Source organism: Spermophilus citellus (assembly GCF_964194105.1).
Source record: "Spermophilus citellus genome assembly, chromosome: 14".
In the NCBI taxonomy this organism is placed as follows: domain Eukaryota; kingdom Metazoa; phylum Chordata; class Mammalia; order Rodentia; family Sciuridae; genus Spermophilus; species Spermophilus citellus.
Window position 1 is genome coordinate 66,608,395 of NC_138194.1, and position 25,915 is coordinate 66,634,309.

At 39.1% G+C, this 25,915-nt stretch overlaps 1 protein-coding gene across 1 annotated transcript in view; it reads left to right on the top strand.

Annotated features, from left to right (window-relative positions):
* The window catches only part of LAPTM4B (lysosomal protein transmembrane 4 beta), a 61,768-nt gene that overhangs the window by 18,294 nt on the left and 17,559 nt on the right, over positions 1-25,915 (top strand). The window contains exons 2-6 of the mRNA XM_081266252.1: positions 2,945-3,056; positions 14,960-15,033; positions 15,372-15,494; positions 19,728-19,826; positions 24,511-24,606. Of these exons, the coding sequence (XP_081122378.1) occupies positions 2,945-3,056; positions 14,960-15,033; positions 15,372-15,494; positions 19,728-19,826; positions 24,511-24,606 (504 nt within the window). The remainder of the gene's footprint in view (positions 1-2,944; positions 3,057-14,959; positions 15,034-15,371; positions 15,495-19,727; positions 19,827-24,510; positions 24,607-25,915) is intronic.

A 25,915-nucleotide genomic window follows, 5' to 3' on the forward strand; every position in this document is an offset into this window, starting at 1 on the left:
TGCCATCTCCTTTACAATTTTCTGTCACCTGCCTCAGCTCCAGGTTTCAGAATTATCTTTCTCCTTGAGCTTTAATTTTTTCTCTGAACTCTTGTCATGCTTACTCTTTTTTACGCTTTGTGTTATTTGGGTACAGACTTTTTCACCTCTTATTCTGAGTCCTTGGAGTTCTTCCTAAGCACTTAGCAAAGTACCTGATATGTTGTAGGCAGTTAGCGACTGTTGGGATGAGGAAGCCTGATTAAGAGGTGACAGATTCCTTGGAACTGAAAGGACAGGAAAGCAGCTGCTAGATCTGGAAAACAGGTGAGTTTCCTGATGCCAGACAAGAGCTTTTACGGTTCTTGTTGCAGTGCGCGCGACAGGTAAGGAAACTGACTGGCAGTCACTGTCATTAGGTGTTTTACATATGTTCACTCCTTCCCTCTAGGCAGAGGACATTCTTCCCTTACTACACTTAGAGTGAAATCCAGATTCTTCAGGTGGCCCTTACAGGATTCCTAAAGTGGCCCTCTGTTTCCTTAGCCAGGCTCAGGATGGCACTAACTCTTCTCCTCTTCTTCATCTTCATCATCATCTTTTTTTTTTGTACTTGGTATTGAACTCAGTGAGCCCACCCTCTGCTTTTTGATATTTCATTTAGAGACAGGGTTTTGCTGAGTTGCTTAGGGCCTTGCTAAGTTTCGGAGGCTGGCTTTGAACTCTGTCCTCCTGCCTCAGCCTCCCGTCCAGCTCTTGTCTTTTTTTCTTACCTTCCCTCCTCCACCCCTCCTTTACAGTTTCACCCATGAATCCCACATTTGTGTTTTCCAAAGCACATTCCTATGAAATTTCATTGGATCTTACTTTCCAATATCTTTCACCTCTTTTTCAAAGATAAGAGAATAGAGGGAATGAAATGCCAAGAAAACCTTACAGTTTATCAAGTAACATCTTTGCGTACCACAGTGATGTCTGCTCTAGGACTTGCCTGTGCGTGTTCCGAACAGTTTTCTTAAAACTTTTGGTACCAGGGATTGAACCCAGTGGTTTCTACCACTGAGCCACTTCCCCAGCTCTTTTTTTCTTTTGAGACAGTCTCACTAAGTTGCCCAGGCTGGCTTTGAACTTGGCAGTCCTCCTGCCTCAGCCTCCCAAGTTGCTGGGATCACAGTTATGTGTCACCGTATTCAGCCTGCAGTTTTCTTCAAGTAGTTTGCTAGTCATACTCTGTTCAGAGTGTGCTGAGAGGTGTTTGTTGTCTGTCTTTGGAGAGAAACAAAATGTGGTAATTTTAAAAACTACTGTGGGAAGGGTGACTGGGTGACTGTTGTACATTTTAAAAAAAGTTTAACCACATGCTTGTTTTGTGTCTTTTTAAAGTAATTATACATATGTGTACTCTGGGGAGTTGCTATTTTTATTACTAAAATTTTTTTCAAAGAACAATCAGCTGGGTACCGCAGAGCATGCCTGTAATCTAGTGGCTCTGGAGGCTGAGGCAGGCGGATCATGAGTTCAACTCCAAGGACCTCAGCAATAGCGAGGCGCTAAGCAACTTAGTGAGCCCGTCTCTAAATAAAAAATACAAAATAGGCCTGGGAATGTGGCTCAGTGGTTGAGTGCCCCTGGAAAATGAAGGGGAAAAGTTTCAGTTAGTTCCTTGCTTAAATTCTAGAATACTTCTCCCAGAGCCCCATAGAAGTTGGTACACTTGAGTCTTTTTTTTTTTTTTAATATTTATTTATTTTTTCTTAGTTCTCGGTGGACACAACATCTTTGTTGGTATGTGGTGCTGAGGATCGAACCCGGGCCTCACGCACGCTAGGCGAGCGCGCTACCGCTTGAGCCACATCCCCAGCCCACACTTGAGTCTTTCTCAGCAAGAACAGTTAGGAAAAATAAAGGAAATAGAAATACAGAGGTCGAGTGGGCAGGAGTTTGCAGTTGGTTGCACATGGGGGTTGAAGATGGTGAGCGCAAAGATACATCAGCTTGCAAGGCATGAATGGGAGACTTTCTAAGAAGTTCAGTTTTGGAATTGAAATTCCTGGAGTCAAATCCTGTCTCTGCAATTTGTTAGCTACTTGTTCTTGGTTTTCTCTATTCCTACAAAATAGGAATCGCTTAGCACCTATTTTGTTCTTGTTTCTTTGGCCATATTGGGGATTGAATTCTGTGCTAGGCAAGTACTCTACCACTGAGCTATATCCCCAACCCTTTTAATTTTATTTCAGACAGGGTCTCACCAAGTTGCTTAGGCTGGCCTCAAACTTGGGATCCTCCTGCCTCAGCCTTTTGAGTACTTGGGATTACAGATGTGCCTGGTTTAGCACCTACCTCATTCAGTTATTGTAGGGCTTAAGAGTGAGAATCCTCATATGGTGCTTAGCATGGTGCTTGAGTATTATCCATTTCAGTTATTAATGGTGATACTGTAGAGAACAGAGAAGGAGGAGCAGAGCAGGGAGAGGTTAAGGAATGAAGAGGATTTCTACTTGGACAAGCTGAGGGCAGTATACTCTGCAGAATCCAGAAGATGGAGATGAGGGCTTGCCCTAGACAGTAGCTTTCCATTTGTTCTCTGAAAGTTTCCTGGAAGGTCTCACAGCTCCCATGGTTTGATCCTGTGAAAAATGGTCACCTGAAAAAGCTTGGGTTGCTCTCCCTTAGCTCATTAGAGCGCGCTTGGCTGACTGCAGAGTTTTTGTGTTTTTCGGCTGCTGTTGTCTGTCTGGTACTGGGCCCAGGGATAGGGTGGGGCGAGCCAGGTAAGTCCACCTGTCATCTGGGTATCAACCTTGTTGCCCTTGTCTGTATCCACACTGAAAGGTGCTCCTGTCTTGGGGACCCATGTCAGCTCCCTCAACAGCAAAGCCTAGTGTCGAGAGTAAAGCCGCTGTGAAATTAAACTCCATATGGTTCCTCTAGGTTTTATTATTATTATTTTTTTTTCTTATTTCAGATCATCAATGCGGTGGTACTGTTGATTTTACTCAGCGCCCTGGCTGATCCAGATCAGTACCATTTTTCAAGTTCTGAACTAGGAGGGGACTTTGAGTTCATGGATGACGCCAGTAAGTACATCAGATAACAATTGTAGTTATTTTGGGATTTACAAGGGCAGGGAAGCCAGCTGCATGTCCTTCCTATTAGGTTACAAATATTGATTGATTCGCAGGCCCCCTTGAGCTGATACTTGAGCTCTCTTTTCTTTGTTAAAAATGAAGTCAGTGGAATAATTTTTGTGCTGCCCATGTTTTATCTTTGCTCTGATTTACTTTATCCATTTTTTTTAAAGTTATTATTTTGTTACAGACTTTTTATGTGGCCTTTTGACTGATTTTAGGAGAAGGAATCAATGGCAGGAAGGAAGATTAAATGAAGTATGGGTATCTCATTGTGCATTTCGGTATTTACCTCTCTTCCAGGAAGGGATGATGTTCCATTCTAGAAAGTCTGTTGCTCTTTATTTGTTGAATTTGAGGCCTCTTTCCAGCAAATGGGCTGTGGGTGTGGGGAAAGCAGGGAGGAGGAACCAGCTCCCAGGCATCTGCAGCCTGAGCATTGAACACGGTAGTCATGCTGCATCCAAGCTGAGGGGCAAAGCTGTGCAGAATGCTAGACAGAAGATTGGGCAAAAGTGTTTACATCATTTGGCTTTGAAAAATTCATGTGAGTTGGAAGAAGTGTCTGGAAGGCAAATTAAGGAGGTGAGAGTGTGGCCCAAGGTACAAAGATACAATTTAAGAAGAGAATGGGAACATTTGAAAGATAGGATTGTGGATTTTATTCTCAGAATGAGAAAAAGCTATTCAGTGCACTGCTTTTGGTAAATGCATAAAATGATATGTATCTTAAGAAGTCTTCTTTTTTTTTTTTTCCTGAGAGTGCATTTAGAGACTGACTGCAAGCACAGAGCCTGGGAGTTTGGTTTTGGGGCCATTGTTACAGTCTAGGTGGCACTGGAGATAGAGAGACAGAAGTTGGTAGTCTGGGCAATAAGAGGGAAAAATCAACGATGACTCAGTCTCCAGCTTGACAAGATGACTGTTAGTGTTAGTCTTTAGAGATGAGGAAGTCAGGGGTCAGGAGATGGGAACATAACTTGTGGGAGAAAACTAGACTTAAGTGACTCAACCAAGCATCCTTATTAGGCATGTAGACTCTGTAGCTAGAAGCCAGTTTGAATCCCGATCCTGCCGTGTGTTAAGTTTACTAACCTTGATTTAATCACTTATCTTTGTGTGCCTTAGTTTCCCCCTCTGAAGGAACTAATAGAAGTTTCTACCTAATTAATGGGGTTGTAGGTGAAGATTAAGTGAGTTACTACATGAAAAGTGCTTCAGCAGCACATAGACCAATATTGGACACATACAGCCAAGATTAGCATGGCTCCTGAGCAAAGAGGGCATGCATATTTGTGAAGTTTCCTTATTAAAAGAAAAGGAAACAAAGTGCTCAGAATGGAGTTTGGCCCATAGTTAAGTACTCCATACATTTTGCTGTCTGTTATTATTTAGATTTGTTGGGATTGAAACATGTTAGTTGTCCCAAAGTAGATAATTCAAAGAGGACATCAGTCCAAAAGAGGCATTAGTATTAAGGAGAGAGGAAAGAGAAAGGGGAAGGAGTCCCAGGATAAGCCCTGAAGGGGCCCCAACTGTAAGATCAGGAGGAGGAGAAACAGCAATAGGTAGCAAATAAATGAAGACCAGGAAACATGTTTTTTCATAGCAAGGATTAAGAATGGGGGTGGGGAGGGCGGTGGTGGAGCTGCACATGCCTATACTCCCAGTAGTTTGGGAGGCTGAGGCAGGAGGATCACCAAGCTCAAAGCCAACCTCAGCAAAAGCAAGTTGCTAAGCAACTCAGTGAGATTCTGTCTCTAAATAAAATATAAAATAGTGCTGGAGATGTGGCTCAGTGGACAAGTGCCCCTGAGCTCAATCCCCAGCAACCCCCCGACCCACTAAAACAATAAAATAATAAAATAAAAAGAATCAGGGGCATTATGTTATCCTGGAGCCTGGGACCTTGTCAGACAGACAAGTTTTCTGCTGTAATATTTATTCCCTTTATTCTGAATAACTGTTGTTAATCTTACAAATTCTTCCAGAAAGGCTAATGAGTTCCATTAATATCAAAATAATATCTCTTTGCTTTCCTTCTCTTTGAGTTTAAAGACTATGTAAAACTACATATGAAATGTTTGATTGATATTTAAAAGTAAATTCTCTTATACTATATTCAGGAGGAGGATTCTCCTTCTAAGGTCAATGAGGTTAGATAAATCTAAGTTTTGAGTGATAACACTGTGGTTCTATCTGGATCAAATGATAACACTGCATGTCTTGTTCTGACTGCCAGAGCATAAGCTGGGGAATGACTATGTGACAGGATAAGCTTAATTTAGCTGCCTTCAAAGGCTTGCTGGTGCTTAAGACTTTAAAATAGTATTTGGGGCTGGGGATGTGGCTCAAGCGGTAGTGCGCTCGCCTGGCATGCGTGAGGCCCGGGTTCAATCCTCAGCACCACATACAAACAAAGATGTTGTGTCCGCCGAGAACTAAAAAATAAATATTAAAAAAATTCTCTCTCTCTCTCCCCCTCTCTCACTCTCTCTTTAAAATAAAATAAAATAGTATTTGTTTTGTAATGTCCTGGATATTAATTCCAGTGCATTTGAGGTTTCTCTTGTGTTTCATATATCTGAAAAGATTAAATGGATAGTTGGTAATTACTTTTGAGACTATCGTTTAAATCACAAAGTTAAGAAGGTACGGAAGAGGCCTGGGGATGTGGCTCAAGCGGTAGCACGCTCACCTGGCATGCATGCGGCCCAGGTTTGATCCTCAGCACCACATACCAACAAAGATGTTGTGTTCACCGAGAACTAAAAAATAAATATTAAAATTCTCTCTCTTTAAAAAAAAAAAAAAGAAGGTACGGAAGAGTAGATGTTCACTTGAGTGAATCTATTTTTGAAACCTCTTCCCTTTTGCATTTTCTTTCCATATGTTCTGTTCTCCTTTAATAAGCTTGTAGGTATTAGGGTAGCTGGCACAAATATCCACAAGAGGCATAGCTCTAAGTTCAAGTAAATGTTTATTGACAGAGAATGTCTGCCAGGCGCAGCAGGCAGAGTCACTTGAATAGAGGTTTCATATCTTTTTTAACAAGGAACAAGAGCAAGCTGACCTTGGGTACAGCAGGCTAGAATTGACTTTGGGTACAGATGGCTGGGTAACAACAGATTTTTTTTTTTTTTTTTAAAGAGAGAATGAGAGAGGAGAGAGAGAGAGAGAGAGAGAGAGAGAGAGAGAGAGAGAGAGAGAGAGAGAGAGAATTTTTTTTTAATATTTATTTTTTAGTTCTCAGTGAACACAACATCTTTGTTGGTATGTGGTGCTGAGGATCGAACCCAGGCTGCACGCATGCCAGGCGAGCGCGCTACCGCTTGAGCCACATCCCCAGCCCCAACAACAGATTTTTGTATGTAGGGACCTTGATGGTGGGGGGAACAGGTTATCTTAAGTTTCTTTTTCTTTATTTTTTTTAAGCTTTTTTTTTTTTTTTTAAGAGAATTTTAATATTTAACTCAGTACAGTATGGGATTTGAGATTAGATTCTAGAACAGGATAAGGAATCACGGGGAAACAGTGCACTAATGGGTAAAATGCACATAAAGTCTGTAATTAATCTATAGTTTAATAACATTGTACCAATGCTGACTTCTTGGTTTGATCATTATACTAGGGCTAGAAAAAAATTTAACATTAGAGGAAGCAGGGAGAAGGGTATATGTGAAATCTCTGCTGTTTGCAACTTTTGTATATGTCTGAAATGACTTCGGAATAAAAGGTCAAAGGAAAAATAATTTGATCTACTGACTTAGAAGACTGAAGAATAAAGCTGAGAAGGTGTGAATGTGTGGCATATTGTATTATACACTCAGAACTTACTTTCTGAGAAGTTGATTCAGGATTTTATTTTCGAGATTTTAATGACGTGACAGTCAACTGTAACAACAAGGGTCCGTGCTATACTCACAATGCTAGACAGCAGATTGTCCAAATTAATGCCTGATTGCTTTTATAGCAGATGTGTCTTTCTAGTCAAACTTATTCACTTGGTCTGAAACAGGAAATGTGTGCTTCCCATGATCTGCTGGGTTTTTTTAAATATTTTTTTTAGTTGTAGTTGGACATTTATTTATTTTTATGTGGTGCTGAGGATCAAACCCAGGCCCTCGCATATGCTAGACAAGCACTCTACCTTTGAGCCACAACCCCAGCCTGTTGTTTGTTTTAAAACTTTTGAATTTGGGACGTCATTTGTAATGTAGCCTAGATTTAATGTGAGGTCTATTTTTTCCCTTTCTAGATTCCCCTTCCAGTTTTTTTCATTGACAACATTTTTGGAGTTCTTGTTTTTTTTTTTTAAATTATCTTATTAAGTATTGATCAGGTACAAAACAATGTTATTAAATATTTATAAAATATGCCAAATCATCTACTACAAATACTTGTGTAGCTGGCAGTTTAAGAAACTGAATTTTACCTTAACTTTCAGAGTCTTGTCTGCCCCTTCTTGATTGAACCATTTCCTGTGCCCCAGAACTGCCTATCATTCTTTTTTTTTTTTTTTTTTTTTTTTTTTGCCCTTCTTTATAGATGACCATATGTGTTTGCATCTGGAATTGATTTGTTGTTTAACTCTCAGGAGCTTGAACTTTGCAGAGTATTTACATAGTGTATGCATTCTCCCAGGACTTGCTTTTTCAGTTTTACTGTGTGTTAAAGATCATTTAGGCTCTTGTTAAAGGTGGTGCAGAAGACTTATTTAAGAGTGACTCTTGCAGTGAGATTTTGTGCAGTCAGAGAGAGATCCAGCTCAACTCCCACTCCAGCAAGGACGGGTGGACATTTCTGTAGCCAAGGAGGAGGGTGGTGGTCAGTGGATGGAAAATTACTAAGAGGAAATATCAGGGCTAGGGCTGGGGAGGTGGGTGTTGCTAGACTGATTCAGCAGGCCAGTGATAGGGAGGCTGAGGGTAGGAGTTTGGTCAGATATTGAGGGTGATATCAGGTACCAAAGATGAGGATTTTCTCTACACTGACCCTATGGGATTCTTGTACCAAATAATGGAGGCCTAGATGAAAAGTACTAGGGATTGAACCCAGGTCCTTCCACATGCTAGGTGCTCCACCATTGAGCTACATCCTGAACCCTGTGTTTTAAATTTCATTTTGAGACAGGTCTTCTTAAGTTGCCCAGGCTGGCCTCAAACTTGAGATGCTCCTGTTGCAAAGCTGGGACCTTCTGGGAAACTGAGGAAGCACAAAGACCCCCCTCTTCAAATCCTATTTCTTGCAATCAAGTCAGAAAGATTTCAGACACGTTGCCCAGAGTAACAAAAATGAATTTATTGAAGGGACAGGATAAGGGAACAGAGACACTCAAGGGAGAGAGTGGGTGTTCTCAGATAGGAGAGGGACCATGTGTCTCTAGTGCACTCCAGTGTTTTTTCGTTTTTTTTTTTTTTTTTTTTTTTAGACATTGGTGGACCTTTATTCATTTATTTATAGTGGTGCTAAGAATCGAACTCAGTTCCTCACACATGCTAAACAAGCACTCTCCCACTGAGCCACAACCCCAGCCGTTCAGTTTTTTTCTTTAATTTTTTTTTTAGTTGTAGGTGGACACAATGCCTTTATTTTTATTTATTTATTTTTATATGGTGCTAAGGAACCAACCCAGTGCCTCACCCATGCTCTACCACTGAGCCACAACCCCAGCCCCTGCACTCTAGTTTTGTTGAGGGTCCTGCCTAGGTCCACCTCTTGACTTTTGACAGCGGGGATAGCAGACTTTTAAGTATCGATTGCTTTGACAGTTCTAGGTTCCCTTTGCCCATGCTGAGCAGTTCTAATTGGATTCTCAATCATTTTCACAGGTTTTGTGGTTAGGAGGTGTTGTTCATATCTTTCAGAATCTGGTCTGTGAAAAGACCAAATGTCTCACTTCCTCTTATCAAGGTTATTTCCTGCTTGCATTTCCTTGCAGATAACAGGTAGTTTGGTAGAATGTGACATATCCTGTCCACTTAAGCCAGGTAGGGCTACAGGTAAATTGCTTTTTGAAAGAAAGCATGTGGGGGTGAATAAAGCAGGTAGGGGTCAGCACAGTGGGCCATTTTGTAGAATTATATTTTTAATTATAATTTTCGCATCATCCTCATTTGTCTGTCCCCTAACACTCCTGCCTCAGCCTTCAAGTAGCTGAGATTACAGGCATGCAGACCTGTTTCTGGCTAGATAGATCATGCATATTTTTTATTGAATTTATTTTCTTGAGGTCCAGGCACACAGCTTGGATCTCCAGTGAACATAATCACAAAACAATGTAAATGTTTATTGGATTTTCTGTTGTTATATAAGCAATCTTAGGAGAATCAAGTGAATTTAATTTCTCAATGTAAGATTGGTTGGCAGGAATTAATCTCCTTATTTTAGGGAATGGTGAATCGAGAAATTCTCTGAAGTTGGTATTTAAATACATTATTTAATAAACATTGAATTTTTTATATCTTATTTTATTTATATATATGTGTATGTATATATATATATATATATATTAGTTGTAGATGGATACAATACCTTTATTTAGGTTTTTTTTTTTTTAATGTGGTGCTGGGGATTGAATCTAGTGCCTCACTGAGTCACAACCCCAGCTAGCTTGTTTTAAATCTTTTGTCTTACGCCATGCTAGGCAAGTGCTCTACCACTGAACTAAGCTACAACCCCAGCTCTTTATTATTTTTTTAATATTATTTTTTAGATTATGTGTGAATCTTTTTAATACTTTTTAGTTGCCAATGGATTTTTAACTTTTATTTGTTTATTCATATGTGGTGCTGAAGATCGAACCCAGGGCCTCACACATGCTAGGCAAGTGCTCTACCACTGAGCCACAACCCCAGTCCCCATGTGTGAATATTAAAAACAAGATGCTCAGTGACTGAAGCCTGACCATAATAAGACCACATGCTGTGTGATTCATTTCTATGATGTGCAGAGTAGGCAGATCCACAGAGACAGAAAGTAGATGGTAGTGGATGACAAACCCAGGCCTGGATGTAAAATAAACCATCAGAACTCTTGTCATGAGAAATGGTGCCTGGGTAAGGGAGAGTTCTTCTAGTCAGCCCTTCAGGAAGCCTGATTAACACTCCCCCCACCCCCTACATTTTGGATTGTAAGTAACTACCCCTAGGAATCTAACTATTCCCTTTTGAAGTGTGAACGCCCCTGTGGAGGCCCAAGGCTAGAGATTTATTGAAGTCCTTGTGAGAGGAGCCAGTTCTTCTTCTTATCATCAAACTCTGCTTCTGTAAACATGCTTCCCTCTAGAAACCCCTGCACGTGTTAGACTAGAAATTTTATGGCACCAGATAGCCTAATGGTGTGAGAAACTGGAGATGAGGACCCAGGATTTGGAGCCTGATCTCTGGGCCTGCTGGCATAAAATAAGTTCTCTCACTCTGCGAGTGCCCTTTGCCACTTCTTGTCTGATTCCTGCAACATAGAGAGTGGGCAGCATAGATACAGGTGTCGGACGCTGGGGAGGGAGGAAAAGCCATTGTACATGTTAAAAGAGTGAATTTGGGCTGAGGTTGTGGCTCAGCGGTAGAGCCTTGCCTAGCACATGCCGGGCCCTGAGTTCGATTCTAAGCACCACATAAAAAAAATAAACAAAATATATTTGTCCATCTACAAATAAAAAAAAAGTGAATTTTATGGTATGTGAATTATATCTCAGTTGAAAAAAATATGAGGGACAAAAGGACCCTGACCAAGTACTGTGTGGTCTGCTGAAATATACTTCTTCTTGACTGAAAAATGATATGATCCCTCTAAGCTCCCCTCCCTTCATTTGTCTTCTGAATTCCTTTTCCTATCCATCCTAAGCTCCTTGAGAATAGACTGTGTCCTGTTAGTTTTTGTAGCTTCACAGTGTTTATCCTAGCTTACCTATTGAGCATATATGAAGTAAATTTTGGGTCTAAGCATAAAACTAGAAGTAAGCACATTACAAAAAAATCCTATGTGGTATAAAGGAAAAAGTCCACCACAAAAGCAAAGGAAGAATAGTAGATGCTGCCTTCTGTTTCAGAGCAATGTCTGATTGTTATTCTTTAAGCTTTCAACCTCAGAATGTAGGCCCCGGTGGCATGGACTTGAACTAGGGTGTTCCTGTTGCCCCTGTGGGGTTCAAGGTCTTTGTATTTTGCTCAGAGTAGCTACATACTATTATGAATTCAGCTGAAAGTAGTTCTTCTTTATACTTCGTGGTGACAGTATACCCTAAATACTATTTGTTTTCATGTACTGCAGTGCCAGGCAGAAATTAGAGAAGATCTATGTGGAAGTTTGGTTTATGACTAGACAAAATCTGTGAGAAATAAACCAGTTTGCAAGCTAGCTATGAGTTTTATGAGAAGTAAACAAATCCAAGACATTTATAAAAAGTAGAATTACCTTTTTTCAAGGATAATTTGAGCATTAGGAAACATTTTCTAATTATGCCTTTTGTGACTCATGTTTTAGATAGCATTCCCAGGTTTCTTTTTCAGTTAGAACTGCATTATTAAGGCAGGAACAATGTGATGTCTGCATGCTCTGATGGTGGGCTGGATAGACTACTTTACTGTACTTATCAATTGCAAAGACCTTTATTATTATTATTATTATTATTATTATTATTATTATTATTATTATTATTATTTGTGTGTGTGGCACTAGGGGTTGGACCCAGGGCTTTGTACATGCCAGGCAAGCACTCTACCAACTGAGCTATGTCTCCAGCCCCAAAGACCTCTATATTATTAGGATCATTTTCTTATTTGCCTTTACATCATTACAAGGAATGGATTTTAATTCCTCAGAGTAACTGTCCTATTTACTATGTGTACTTCACATTATTTCAGAGTGGTGAGCTGGTGCTGTAGATTGCTTGGAGATAGAATGTGTATTATCCTGTTTTATCTGCTCTGTGTTTTTTTATTATACTTTGGGTCTACCTAAGTTATTTATTGCACACACTTGGGATGTATTCAGTCTATGCAGTGTGGTTGGTAAAATCATTTATAGATAGAATTTTGAGAATTTCTTCATGTTAATAACATTTTTATGGTAAACACCATCTTATTGCTGAGTGTTGTGGTATAAACCTGTATCTCAGCTACTTGAGAGTCTGAGGCAGGAGGATTGCAAGTTTGAGGTCAGCCTCAGCAACTTAGGGAGACCCTGTCACAAAAACAAAACAAAAAAAACGAGCTGAGGAGAGTGACTCTGGATTCAACCCCCAATACAAAATAAAAAAAAAAAAAAGCATCTTATTATAAGTGGTAATCAGATACTTTGTGACCTTTATTTAATCCTTTTAAATTTCTCTGGTTTTATATTCTTTGAAAGAAGATTTTTGCATGTTAAATGCATTCAAATTGTCCTGTTTTCATCACCTTCATTTTCCTTGTTTTTGAGAATCAACTCTTCACTTTTTTTTTTTTTTTTTTTTTGTATTGGGGATTGAACTCAGGGTCATTTTACCACTGAGCTTTACCATTCCCAAACTCATCCCCCTGCCCCAGCCCTTTAAAAATATTTTTTTTAGTTGTAGATGAACACAATAACTTTATTTTGTTTGTTTATTTTTTGTGGTGCTGAGGATCGAACCCAGTGCCTCACATGTGTGAGGCAAGTGCTCTACCACTTAGCCACAACCCCAGCCTCCCCAGCACCTTCCCCCCAACCCTTTTTAATTGTGTATTTTAGTCAGGGTCTTGCTAAGTTGCCCAGGTTGTCCTAGAACTTGGGCTCCTCCTGCTTTGGCCTTCCAAATTAACTGGAATTAAAGTTGTGTGCCCTGGTGCCAGCTAGAACCTTAACTGTTTTAAGGTCTTTGTTGCCATACCTACATTTCTGTCCTAGAAGGTACTTTGTAAACCCCCTGTTTAAAATATCTCAACTGAAGTTGAGGATACAGAGGATGCCTCTAAAACTAGAATGCTGTCCACTGGAGAAAAACCTAGAGGAAGTGGCAGCCCAGGTTAGTTGTTGGTCAGTGTTCAGAGCTTAAGTAGAAGCAACATGGTGTGGTATGATATGGTAGAAAGAACCGGGGATTTGAAATTGTAACAGAATTAGTCATAGCTTATCCTTTTGATGCAAATAACTATCTCAGTAAATTATATAACCTCTGAGCCCTAGTTCTATAATCTGTTCAGTAGGAATAATAACATCTACCTCAGTCAAGAAGATTAAAACATTTGTGAAAATGTCTTCAAAACTGTCAAGCAGGGTTTTGTGCTCTCAGCCAAATAATGATCCCATATATTGTGTTTAGAAAACTAGTTTTACCATGCTTCTAATCAGAATTTCCTAAAGATAGGGACCCTGTGAATAAATGTTCATTTAGTATCTACTATGATGTAGGTATCATTCTAGATTAGCACTGTTCAATAGGAATGTAGTATGGTACATAAAAATAAATTTTCTACTAGCCACCTTAAGAAAGATAAACAAGTGAGATTAAGTTTAATTGTTTTATTTTTAACTTAGTGTATCCAAAATATTATTTTAGCATGTAATCAGTGAAATATTTTATATTCTTTTTCCTTGTACCATGTCCTTGAAATCTGCAGTTATGTTAATCTTGTAACACATCTCAGTCAGATTAACCTCTTTTCAAGTGCTCAATTCCCACATGTGGCTAAAGGCTACTACGGTGGGCATTGCTTGCCTGGATGGTGGGGTTATAATGGTGACAAGATCCTTTTCAGTAGGAAGGTTACTTCAGGGGGAAGCAGATAGTATACTGGTATCAAATAGAAATAAGAGAATAGTGATCTTGCAATAAGGATGATACCATATTACTATCACAGTAATGTGATAATGACTGGGAGGGTTATCCTAACTATAGAACTCAGGGAAACTCTGGGGTGTTGCCATTGGAGCTGAGACCTGAATGATTAAAAGGATGTGGAAATATAACTGAGCTGCTTTTCGTCGGTGGGAACTGCAAATGGTAATGCAATCTTGTTGTGTTTAATGAACCAAGTGGTGTGGCTGGGTTATAGTGAGTGAGAAAGATGAGGTAAGATGAGAGAGGTAGGTACATTATAGAATCAAGGCCATGAAAAGAAATTGAGATTTCTAAGTGAACTAGGAAGCTATGGGAAATTTTAATTTTGAGTCATGAGGCACTCAAGTTTACAAAATCGGATTTAGACATCTGTATGACTATAAAAGAACACCTATTATTTAGAGAGTTTAGTGGACCAAAAGACTTAATTTTCTATTTTATCTTATTTTTTGGGGGGCGGGTACTAGGGATTGAATCTAGGGGTGCTTAACCACTGACTAGGCCACATTCCTAGCCCTTTTTAGTATTTTATTTAGAGACAGGGTCTTATTGAGTTGCTAAGTGCCTTGCAGAGTTGCTAAGGCTGGATTTGAACTCCCAATCCTCCTACCTCAGCCTCCCGAGTCGCTGGTGTGTGGCTCTACGCCTGGCCCCAATTTTGCTGATATCTGTAACCTATCTCTCTTTTTTGTTCTTTTAATATCATATCTGCCATCATTTATGATTTAGGGAGAATATCGTTGTCACTTTATTTTCCTAATAAGCTAATAAGCTATAGTTTACTCAAAAAAATAGTGGTTTGTTTCGCATAAAATTGTTACTTATAGGGGTTGGGGTTGTGGCTCAGTGGTAGAGCGCTCGCCTAGCATATGCGAGGCCCTGGGTTGGATCCTCAGCACCACATAAAAATAAATAAATAAAGATATTGTGTCTAATAAAAAATAAATTTAAAAAAATTGTTACTTATAATTGGTTTATAAAGAAAGTGCCTTTGAGGATAGACTAAAAAATATTTGAACCGTAGATTTACTGCTAATTGTCTTTTTGGCAGACATGTGCATCGCTATCGCAGTTTCTCTCCTCATGATCCTGATATGTGCAATGGCGACTTATGGAGCGTACAAGGTCAGTAGCCATAATAAGGTGCCGGGCCTTTTCCCTTGTCTCTTACATGTGTAATCTCTGTATTTAACCATAGTCAGTATGAAGTAATTATTCCTAGTTTTCTTTTTCAGAAGTTTTGATCTTTCACTGACGTCATGTTACTAGGAAATCCAGTAAAACCAATATTATAATCCCAGACCAGTTCCGTTTGGCACACCAGTTGCTGTCATGACCTGATTTAATGAATTTCAATTCCACCATGTCCCTTTAGATTAAAAAAAGATTTCTTTGAACTCCAGAAAATAGTGTTTTGTGACGCGGAATGCATTATTAACATTGCTGTTTTCTCTTATGTTTAGCAACATGCTGCCTGGATCATCCCATTCTTCTGTTACCAGATCTTTGATTTTGCCCTGAACACCTTGGTTGCAGTCACTGTGCTTGTTTATCCAAATTCCATTCAGGAATACATACGCCAGCTGGTACGTGGCCCTCCCAATGACCACTTCTTGTCCAGAGAGGTACCTGGTTCAGTAAGAGACATACAAGTATAGCGACAGGCTCACATACTTTCATTTGTGGAGTTTTAGATTGCATATGAATTACTGATTTGTGTGTGTGTGTGTGTGTGTGTGTGTGTGTGTATGTGGTAGTATTGGGATTTGAATCCAGAGCTGCTCTATCACAGAGCTACATTATTAGCCTCTCCTCCCCATCCCCTGTCTCCCCCCACCCCTATTTTTGAGACAGGATCTCCCTGAGTTGCTGAGGCTGGCCTCAAATTTGTGATCCTTCTGACTCAGTCTCCCACACTGCTGGGATTACAGGCATGCACCACTATGCTTGGCCTGATGAGAGATTTTTAAATGTAATCTTAAAAGAGTTTTAATTTCTTAGAAAATCTTTTGGGAAATAAAACCTCCCTGAGCCGGAGAGAGATAAGTTAGTGGCAGTGATGGTGGCATTTGATGAATCTACCTAAGTTATAGTGTAGATGCTGATAATCCTGCTTTGTGAAATGCAGTTTGCTTAGGTATGAATAAAATGTAGTTCATGCCTCTGCTATTGTATGGGAGAACTTGGGACTCTTCTATATACTGTTTCCCAAACATATTTGATCATAAAATTCTTTTCTTCCCCAATTGTCATTTGGGGATGAGTCTGTTAAATGTCCTTTGTGAGTATTTATGGCTGGGTATTAAGAAACATAGCAGAGGGGCTGGGGTTGTGGCTCAGCGGTAGAGTGCTCGCCTAGCACAGGCGGGACCCGGGTTCGATCCTCAGCACCACATAAAAATAAAGGCATTGTGTTGTGTCCATCTACACCTAAAAAATAAATAAATAAATATTAAAAAAAAGAAACATAGCAGAGGTTGGAATATCTGCTTATTCACATCTTATAATCTTTATTTTTAAAATTGTGAATTTGTCTTAAAATTTCTTCAAAATCTTAGAATGTTTTAACTAAAGTGTTCGTTCTTAGAGGTTTTTTTTTTTTAAAGTAGTGTCTGAGCACTGGGAAAGGAGCAGACTTCTCATGAAATGGCAGAGATGGCTGGGGAATGTGATAATGGGGACTGAAAAGTTCAGAGAAATGATCAGTGGATGAGCTGGAGGGAAAAAAGGAGGAAATGAGGCAAGAGAAGTTGGTGACGTGTTTTGTTTTGTTTTGTTTTTTTAATTGAAGATTAAACTGAGGAGTGCTTTACCATTAAGCCATTGAGGTACTTTTTTTTTAATATATAATTTTTGTTTTGGGGGTACTGGGGATTGAACTCAGGGGCACTCCACTGAGCTACATCCCCAGCTCTGTTTTGTATTTTATTAGAGACAGGGTCTCACTGAGTTGCTTAGCGCCTGGCTAAATTTCTCCTGCCTCTTCCTCCTGAGCCGCTGGGATAATAAGTGTGTGCCACTGTGCCTGGCTTGAGCTACATTTTTAGTCCTTTTGAGTTTTCATTTTGAGCCCAGGTCTTGCCAACTTGCCTAGACTGGTCTTTTTTTAATATATATGTTTTTTAGTTGTAGATGGACAAAATAGTTTTATTTTACTTATGTGGTGCTGAGGATTGAACCCAGTGCCTCCCATGTGCTAGGCAAGAGCTCTATCACTGAGTCACAGCCCTTGGTGCTGAAAGATTTTTTTTTTTTTAAACTCTGTGATGATGATCTCTGGTGCTAGGCTCCCAAAATTCATCCTGGAAGAGAGGAAGAAATACCATCTCAGCATGATTTGGGATTCGAGGGGTTGGGACAGGGTGTTGATGGTGATGGAGACACGAAGGTGAACCATATGCAGCCCTTTGACTATTTGAATAGGAGATGGTGTGCTATACTCTGTATGCTGCAGAGATTCAGAAGGAACATAAAGCATGCAGGGGAAGCATGCAGAATGCTCAGAATCTACCTAGACTTCCTTTTAAGCTCTATATTGTTTTTTTCATTCCCTTCTTGTTTGTTTTAGAGCTGGTAGTAATTAAAATAGCAGTTAAAATAAACATTTACCTTTTTTAAAAAACATTTTTTTTAGTTGTAGATGGACACAATTCCTTTATTTTATTTATATTTAGTTTTACAAATAATTATAAAGGGTTGAACTGAGGATTGAACCCAGTGCCTCAGACGTGCTCGGCAAGTGCTCTCCCACTGAACTAGATAGAACTCCAGCCCCAACATAACCCAAGTGAATATCTTCTCTATGTTCTACTTAAAGATTAGGCTGAAGGAATGAGGCTTACACATTATCAGCAGTGCCTTAAAAGACAGTAATGAATGGCAGCATTGAAGTTCTCCTGATAATGGAGCCTCTGTTGACAGATTGAGATAGAGTGATTCTGAGAGGCTGTTATCTGAGAGGGCTGAAGGCAGGCCCCCTGGCTTAATTCTTTTTTTTTTCTTGGTGGTGGTGCTGAGGATTGAACCCAGGGCCTTTTTGCATGCTAGGCAAGCACTCTACCAACTGAGCTATATCCCCAGCACCTGCTTGCTTAATTCTAATGCATGTTCAGTTTATTTATGTGGAGTCTTGTCAAACACAGACATGCGTATCTTTCTGTAGATCTTAACAATATGTAGAAACCATGTCCACTTTTCTGGAGGAAGAGTGTCAAGATCTTTGTGAAAGAGGTCACATGCTTCTTCTTTAATTCATTCCTGTAATCAGACCATAGGAGCAATATGATTTCTTGTTGGTCTTATGAACAACACTATGTTATTCTTGCCCCTTAAGATCATTACTACTGCGAGGTGGTACACAGCTGTAATCCCAGCAATTTGGGAATCTAGGCTGGAGGATTGCAAGTTCGAGGCTAGCCTCAGCAACTTAGCAAGACTCTAAATAATATAGTGAGACTCTGTCTCACACTTTACAAAAGGGGGGCTGAGGCTGTGGCTCAGTGGTTAAGTACCCCTGGATTCAATCCTCAGTACAAAAAAAAAAAAAAAGAAAAGAAAATAATCACTACTACAAAAATCCCTTTCAGGCTCTAATGGAAAAGCCTGATTTCTGGAGGCTGCAGTTGTGGCTCAGTGGTTGAGCACTTGCCTAGCATGTGTGAGGCACTGGGTTTCAATTCTTAGCACCACATGTAAAGAAATGAATAAAATAAAGGTCCACCAACATCTAAAAAATATTTAAAAAAAAAATGATTTCATGACCTGACCTCAAAAAATTACTTTGATTTTTATTTCCTTTTGATTTTTTTTTCGTGTGTGTGTGCGTGTGTCCTGGGGAAGTCTTGTTTCTTCCACTGATCATAGACGACTGTGGTCATCCTAAATAGGTTTCCTTGGATCTGGTACTTCATCAGTGTAGTCAGATGGTAGGACTTCCTTTTGTTTCTTTGTTTTCAAGTGCTGGGGATCAAACCCTAACCCTCATGCTAGGCAGGCACTCTACCACAGAGCTCTATTCCCATCTCCTGACTTTTTTTTTTTTTTTTTTTTTTAAAGAGAGAGTGAGAGAGGAGAGAGAGTGAGAGAATTTTTAATATTTATTTTTTAGTTCTCGGCGGACACAACATCTTTGTTGGTATGTGGTGCTGAGGATCGAACCCGGGCCGCACGCATGCCAGGCGAGCGCGCCACCGCTTGAGCCACATCCCCAGCCCCCATCTCCTGACTTTGTGTGTGTGTGCGCGTGCATGTATGGTGCTGGGAATTGAACCCAGGGCCTTGTGTAAGCAAGGTAAACACTCTACCAACTGAGCTACATCCCCAGCCCCCACCCTTCTAATAGATGCTGTGAATTCTTGTTATTATAAGAGAATCTGCTCTCTAAGATCAGCAAGAATACTTTACATAAAGAAAACACCATTTTAAATCCATCCCCTGACCCTATACGTGCTCTTTAGAATGTCTAGAATTCCCAGAAAATCCAGGTGTACAAAATATTCCGTGGCACAGACTACTAACTTCTAAATTTGTGTAGTAGGTGAGCAAAGTGGTATTTTCAGGTCTCATTCATGACTCTTCCTTTGGTTTTCCCTTTTATAGAATTATTGCCCGCATTAAGGACAGACTAGTCTGTCCCCATTGTCACACCTTTTGTAGCTTTTTCATGAGTAGAGGTGGGTAAGAAATTGTGCATTGGTTCTAAATGGGAACTGTCTGCTTTTGCCTGTTGGTTTCTGATGAGCCCATCAGAACTGCTGTCTAACGAATATATCTTGAATGATTATAAAGAGATTTGCTAACGAGGCCCTTTTCTTTTGCAGCCTCCTAATTTTCCTTACAGAGATGATATCATGTCGGTGAATCCTACCTGTTTGGTCCTTATTATTCTTCTGTTTATCAGCATTATCCTGACATTCAAGGTAAGCATAAGGATTTTACTTATGGTTAAATATTATTGAGAATATTCTATATGCCAAAGAAATAAACAGCCTGATCGGTTAATTGTCTGAACTGCTATTTGTTTCCTAATATTCCAGTTCCTTCTGTTACTTACATGAGAGAGAAACACCAGGATTACATAGGCCAATCAAGGATTATTCCAAAATATGTTTAAATGGAAATAAATTAATATAATATTATACATTGCATAGTTTATGTTATGACACTGCAACATGCATTACAATGTCCCATGTAATAGACATTCTTGTGATGATGATGTTGATTTTTTGGTACCAGGGATTGAACACACGGGCACTTAACCACTGAGCCACATCCCCAGCCTGCTTTTACTTTATTTTTTATTTTCAGACAGGGTTTCGCTAAGTTGCTTACGTTCTAGCTAAGTTGATGAAGCTGTCTTTGAACTTGCAATCCTCCTGAGACACTGGAATTACACATTCTTGTCATTTTTAGAATATCAATCCTTTATGAGTGTTATTATTTCTTTCAATTGTTGGACATTGAAGTGGTGTCTAATTTTTCATTTATTAGTAGTGCTATAAGAATACTTAGGCATTTGTGTCCTCAAGATACATTTTCTTCCTCCTTTTTTTCCCCCAATTTCTTTTATAGTTGCAGATGGACAGCATGCCTTTTTAAATTTATTTTTATGTGGTGCTAAGGATTGAACCCAGTGACTCTCATGAGTGAGGTGAGCGCTGTGCCACTGAGCTGCATCCCCAGACAACATGTTTTTCTTTCTTTTTTTTTTTTTTTAAGAAGGTTCAGTGAGGTGAAGGGATTTGCTTATTTTTTTTTTAGAGAGAGTGAGAGAGAGAGAGAGAGAGAGAGAGAGAGAATTTTTAATATTTATTTTTTAGTTCTCGGCGGACACAACATCTTTGTTGGTATGTGGTGCTGAGGATCGAACCTGGGCCGCACGCATGCCAGGCGAGCGCGCTACCGCTTGAGCCACATCCCCAGCCCCAGACAACATGTTTTTTTTTTTTTTTTTTTTTTTTTTTTTAAAGAGAGAGTGAGAGAGGAGAGAGAGGAGAGAGAGAGAGAGAGAATTTTTTAAATATTTATTTATTTTTTAGTTCTCGGTGGACACAACATCTTTGTTGGTATGTGGTGCTGAGGATCGAACTCGGGCCGCACGCATGCCAGGCGAGCGCGCTACCGCTTGAGCCACATCCCCAGCCCTTTTAGTTTTTTTTTTTTTTTTTTTTTTTTTTTTAAAGAGAGAGCGAGGAGACAGAGAGAGAGAGAGAGAGAGAGAGAGAGACAACATGTTTTTTAAAATCAGAGGACAGGCATAAGTTGAAGGCCTTTGGTAGGCTGTCAGATCGAACACCGCAAAAGTTAAATGAGTTGTCACTCCCACCAATAGTGTTCCCACCCTTCTCATCAGATATTACCTGTTTTTTTTTTCATTTCTGTCAATGTGATTGTAATTATAATCAGATTGTATTTTGATAGCCTGTGTTTGTGTGCTAACAGGAAAATCTCAAATGGTTCTTAGGCTTTGAACTTTTTGTGTGTGTGTGTTGCTAGGGATTGAACCCAGGGCCTTGTGCATGCAAGGCAAACATTCTACCAACTGAGCAATATCACCCAGCCCAGGCTTCGAACTTTTAAAACTCATTATCTTTATTTTGACATAAAATTACCCTTTTCTTCAAAAGTCAAGCCTCAGGGCTGGGGATGTGGCTCAAGCCGTAGTGCGCTTGCCTGGCATGCGCGGGGCGCTGGGTCTGATCCTCAGCACCACTTAAAAAGTAAAATAAAGATGTTGTGTCCACTGAAAACTAAAAAATAAATATTAAAAAAAACTCTCTCTCTCTCTCTCAAAAAAAAAAAAGTCAAGCTTCAGTAACTTAAGGAAGTACATTTAGGAAAAAAAAATTTAAATAGATAAGAGGAGTAGAGAGAAAAATCACTCATTGAAAATATGTTGAAGGGCATGTAATTTGGTAGTAGAGCACATCCTTAGCAGCTCAAGGCCCTGGGTTCAGTCCCAGCAAGTGGGAGACAGAGAAAGAGAGACAATCAATTCAGTTTTCCCTCATAAAACACCACTGAATTTTTTTATATTGTATGATCAAGGATTTGGATAAATTCCATACATGGATGTATAAAAAAGAGATGAGGAAAGGAATATTTTAGTGTGAGTTTGGAAAATTCTTAAAATATTTAAAATATTTAATTCAAGATTTAATTCAAGATTAAAGAAATGTCAAATGAAAAATAAGGTCACTGTAATAAGTCACTAGGTGTTTAGAGACCACAGACAGAGAGGTTTTCCCCTACCCGGGTGAGCAGTGAATGAACCGTGTGTGTCACCAAGGGGCCTTGGGAGTGCTGACTGTGGTCTTGTGGAATTCCAGACAACAGGCACTTCACATTTGTCTGCTGTTTAGCCTCTGTCATGGATTTGTTGTAATAAGGAACTCTCGTCTGAAAGAGTTCTTGCTTTACCGAATCCAGTGTTCACTGCTAAAATACTAAATGAATATAGTCTTTTTACAGAACATATAACTAATACATCCAAGCATTAAAATTCTTAAAAAGCCTAGGGTTTCCCAGGCAACAAAGAACTTGTAACATTATGGGCTAAACTGAAAGTTTGAGTGAATAGAAGATATTGTGTACATTATTCAATAAAGAATGCACTTTTCATCTTTTTCCTTCTTGATCTGTACTTTGAGATTATAGCCATTCAAGAAACATTTTATGGGGTTGTGACTCAGTGGTAGAGCGCTCACCTAGCATGCATGAGGCACTGGGTTCAATCCTCAGCACCACATAAATATAAAATAAAGATTGTGTTCACCTAAACTAAAAAATAAATATTAAAGAAATTTTATAAAATAGCATATACATTTTCAGTTTAACATCTGAAGTTGAATGCAAGAAATAATCACCTTCAAATATGAATGCAGTTCAAGATAGCATTCTGACTATTCTACAGAATATTTTACCTATTTTTTGTTAAAATTTTTTGAAAACAAATTGAAATATAATTCACAAAAAAATTCACCCATTTAAAGTATACAAGTCAGTGTTCTTTAGTATGTTTACAGAATTGTGCATTCACCACCACGTGGTTGCACAATATAATTTTGGAATACTTTACCACTCACCATTCACTCTTCTGCCCACTCTCTACTGCTAGAAATCACTAAGCTACTTTCTGATAGATTTGCCTGTTTTGGACATTTGAGATAAACACAGTCATACAATATTGGCTTCTTTGGCTAACTTTCACTTTACCATCTTGTTTTCAAGGATCCCCCATGTTATACCATGTATCACTTTGTTTATCACAGAATGACCATTCACTCCAATGGATACCCACATGTTGTACTATGTATCAGAGTTTACTTCCTGTTTAATCACAGAATGACCCTCACTCGAATGGATACACACCACATTTTGTGTGTCTTGTTCATCAGTTGATAGACATTTGGATTGCTTCCACTTTTTTTTGGGGGGGGGGTAGTGCTGAGGATTGAACCCATGGCCTTGTGCATGTGAGGCAAGCACTCTACCATCTGAGCTAAATCCCCAGCCCCTGCTTCCACTTTTGACTGTTATGAATCATGTTGGGAGAATTCTGTGGAATAATGCTTCTATATGCACATTCATGTATAAGTGACCTCTTGGCTGCATATGTAAGAGTGGATTGCTGGATCAGGTGGTAACTCAGTTTTCCTTTTTTTGAGGCTCTGCCAGACTTTTTGAAAGCAACTATACCATTTTATATTCTTAGCTATATGTGAGGTTTCCATGTGCTCTGTATATTTAAACTTCTTTTAATAAAAAAGTTTAAGGAAGGAATTTTGAAACAATTTAATTTCTAATCAAATTATGATGATTAGAATGGACGTATATGGAGTTCATTGCTTAAACATCTCCCATTATAGCCAGGTGGGTGGTGCATGCTTGTAATTGCAGCTACTGAGGCAGGAAGATCACAAATCAGAGGCCAACCTGAGCAGCTTAGGAAGACCCTGTCAAAATAAAAAGGGCTGGGGATATGCCCCTGGGTTCATTGCCCAGTACCATAACCCCTCCCCCATGAATTCAAGCTTTATTTGTAATATGTCTTTATTCTGGTAATTCGTTTGAAGTATCTTCTTTGGATATCTCACTATGAAAATGGGAATGTTTTAGTGAATTTTGATGACTTGGAAGTAAATTTATAGGCTATGAACTTTTTTAAAAAATTGACTTGTGATTAAATCATAGACGATCATGTAGAACAAAAATTCCCAATGAAACAGAGGTAAAGCATTGTGATAAACGGATTAATGAATTTGTACTATGAATTTGAGGACAATAAGTATTTGTGGGGGTTGTTCCTTTGGACCACGTTTTTTTCGAAATTTCTTGTTCTGCTCTCAGCTCCTCCTCTTCCTAACCCAGTACCTCTTTTCTGCCCGCACTGTGTGACAAAATACAAAGGTTCAAGAGCACCCTTAGCCAGCGAGTGACTGTACCCAGCGTTTGTACTCTTTAAAGGCTTTTTGGTTAATAGAGGTTACACCTGCTTTAGTTTTATGTAATAAAAAGTTTTATAGTATGTTTTTATCTATGTGATATTTTAAATTGTTTAAAGTTTGAAAATTAAAAAATCTAATAACCAGTACTCACTTCCAGGGTTACTTGATTAGCTGTGTTTGGAACTGCTACCGATACATCAATGGCAGGAACTCTTCTGATGTCCTGGTTTACGTTACCAGCAATGACACTACGGTAGGTGTGATGTCACTTAAGGTGGAGATCCCCCCTGCCCACTACTGTACCATGGCTTCTAATCTTTAAAGTGTTTTGCCACTTTTTATTCTTGAAACGTATCTATCAGCTGCTTAGTCATCAAAGGATTTAGTTAAATGTATTTTGTTTTCCTTACAGGTTATTGAAATCTCAGTGGCTTAACTTGTGGATCATTTTTAAAAATATTAGATATGTGTCCCTGAATTATTAAGCCATGGAATATAATTTTAGATGTTAATTCTGCATAGCACGACTGTATTATCTCACTTTATATATGAAATTAAACCATTAAGTATGGTTTTATGGGTAGATAAATAAGAATGATAGAGGTTATTGTGTCTTTATAACTTGCCCTGTGTATAAAAACCTTAAGAGAATTTGTGTGACTTCTTTTGCTACTAGTTGTTCATACTCAAAAAATTTAAACCCATGATACATGATTTGAAAAAAACATGTTTTCACTGGAAGCATCCTTGAAGCCATTTTATAATTCCTGTAAATTGTCTCAACCCCCTGGCTCAGCAAGATGAAAATCGAAGTCCTCCAGGTAGTAAACTCTCTGTGTTCTTCATCTTTGTGTTCACCATGGTGCTGATGTGGTGCCCTGTACAAGTAAGGGCTCAGTGAGTGGCCAGTGAGGACGGGGTGCATGATAAGAACATGTGGATGGGGCAGAGTCAGTGGGACTGGATGGACAGGATGGACAGGACACTTAAAAGAAGAAGTATAAATGTTACGGCAAGTCTAAACTAGAACAGAGTTTTGTGTTTGGTTTTTAAATGCTGGTAACTTTCTCACTTACTAATCTTACTAAAGTTAATTTAACCTGTTCCTTTCTTTACTTCCTTGTGTATAAAACAGGAATAAGACAATATAACATTTTATATTAAATATGTGGGTATAAGCTGTTATTACTGAAATTCCGTGGAATGTCAAGAGCATGTTTGCATTAATAGTTTCCCCATGTGCCCATCAAACATTTCTTGGGGTGAATCAGATATACATGAGCCAGGGGTTTAAGAGTAGACTGATCAGACTGATGCACGAGGCCCAGCAAACCCAGAGGCTGAGGAGGCCCTTCTTAAGGGTCTGTAAAACCCTGTGTACTGAATACAGTAAACACATGTGCTGTTCACAAGAATTTTCTTGGATCAGTAAGTCTTTTTAAAGAATTATTGTGTTTTTGATAAAATGACTGGCTCAAGAAATTTTTTCCTTCTGGATTGTTGGACATTAAGTTACCAGTAAATTTCTTTTTTTTCCTTAAAATCCAAACAACAACAACAAA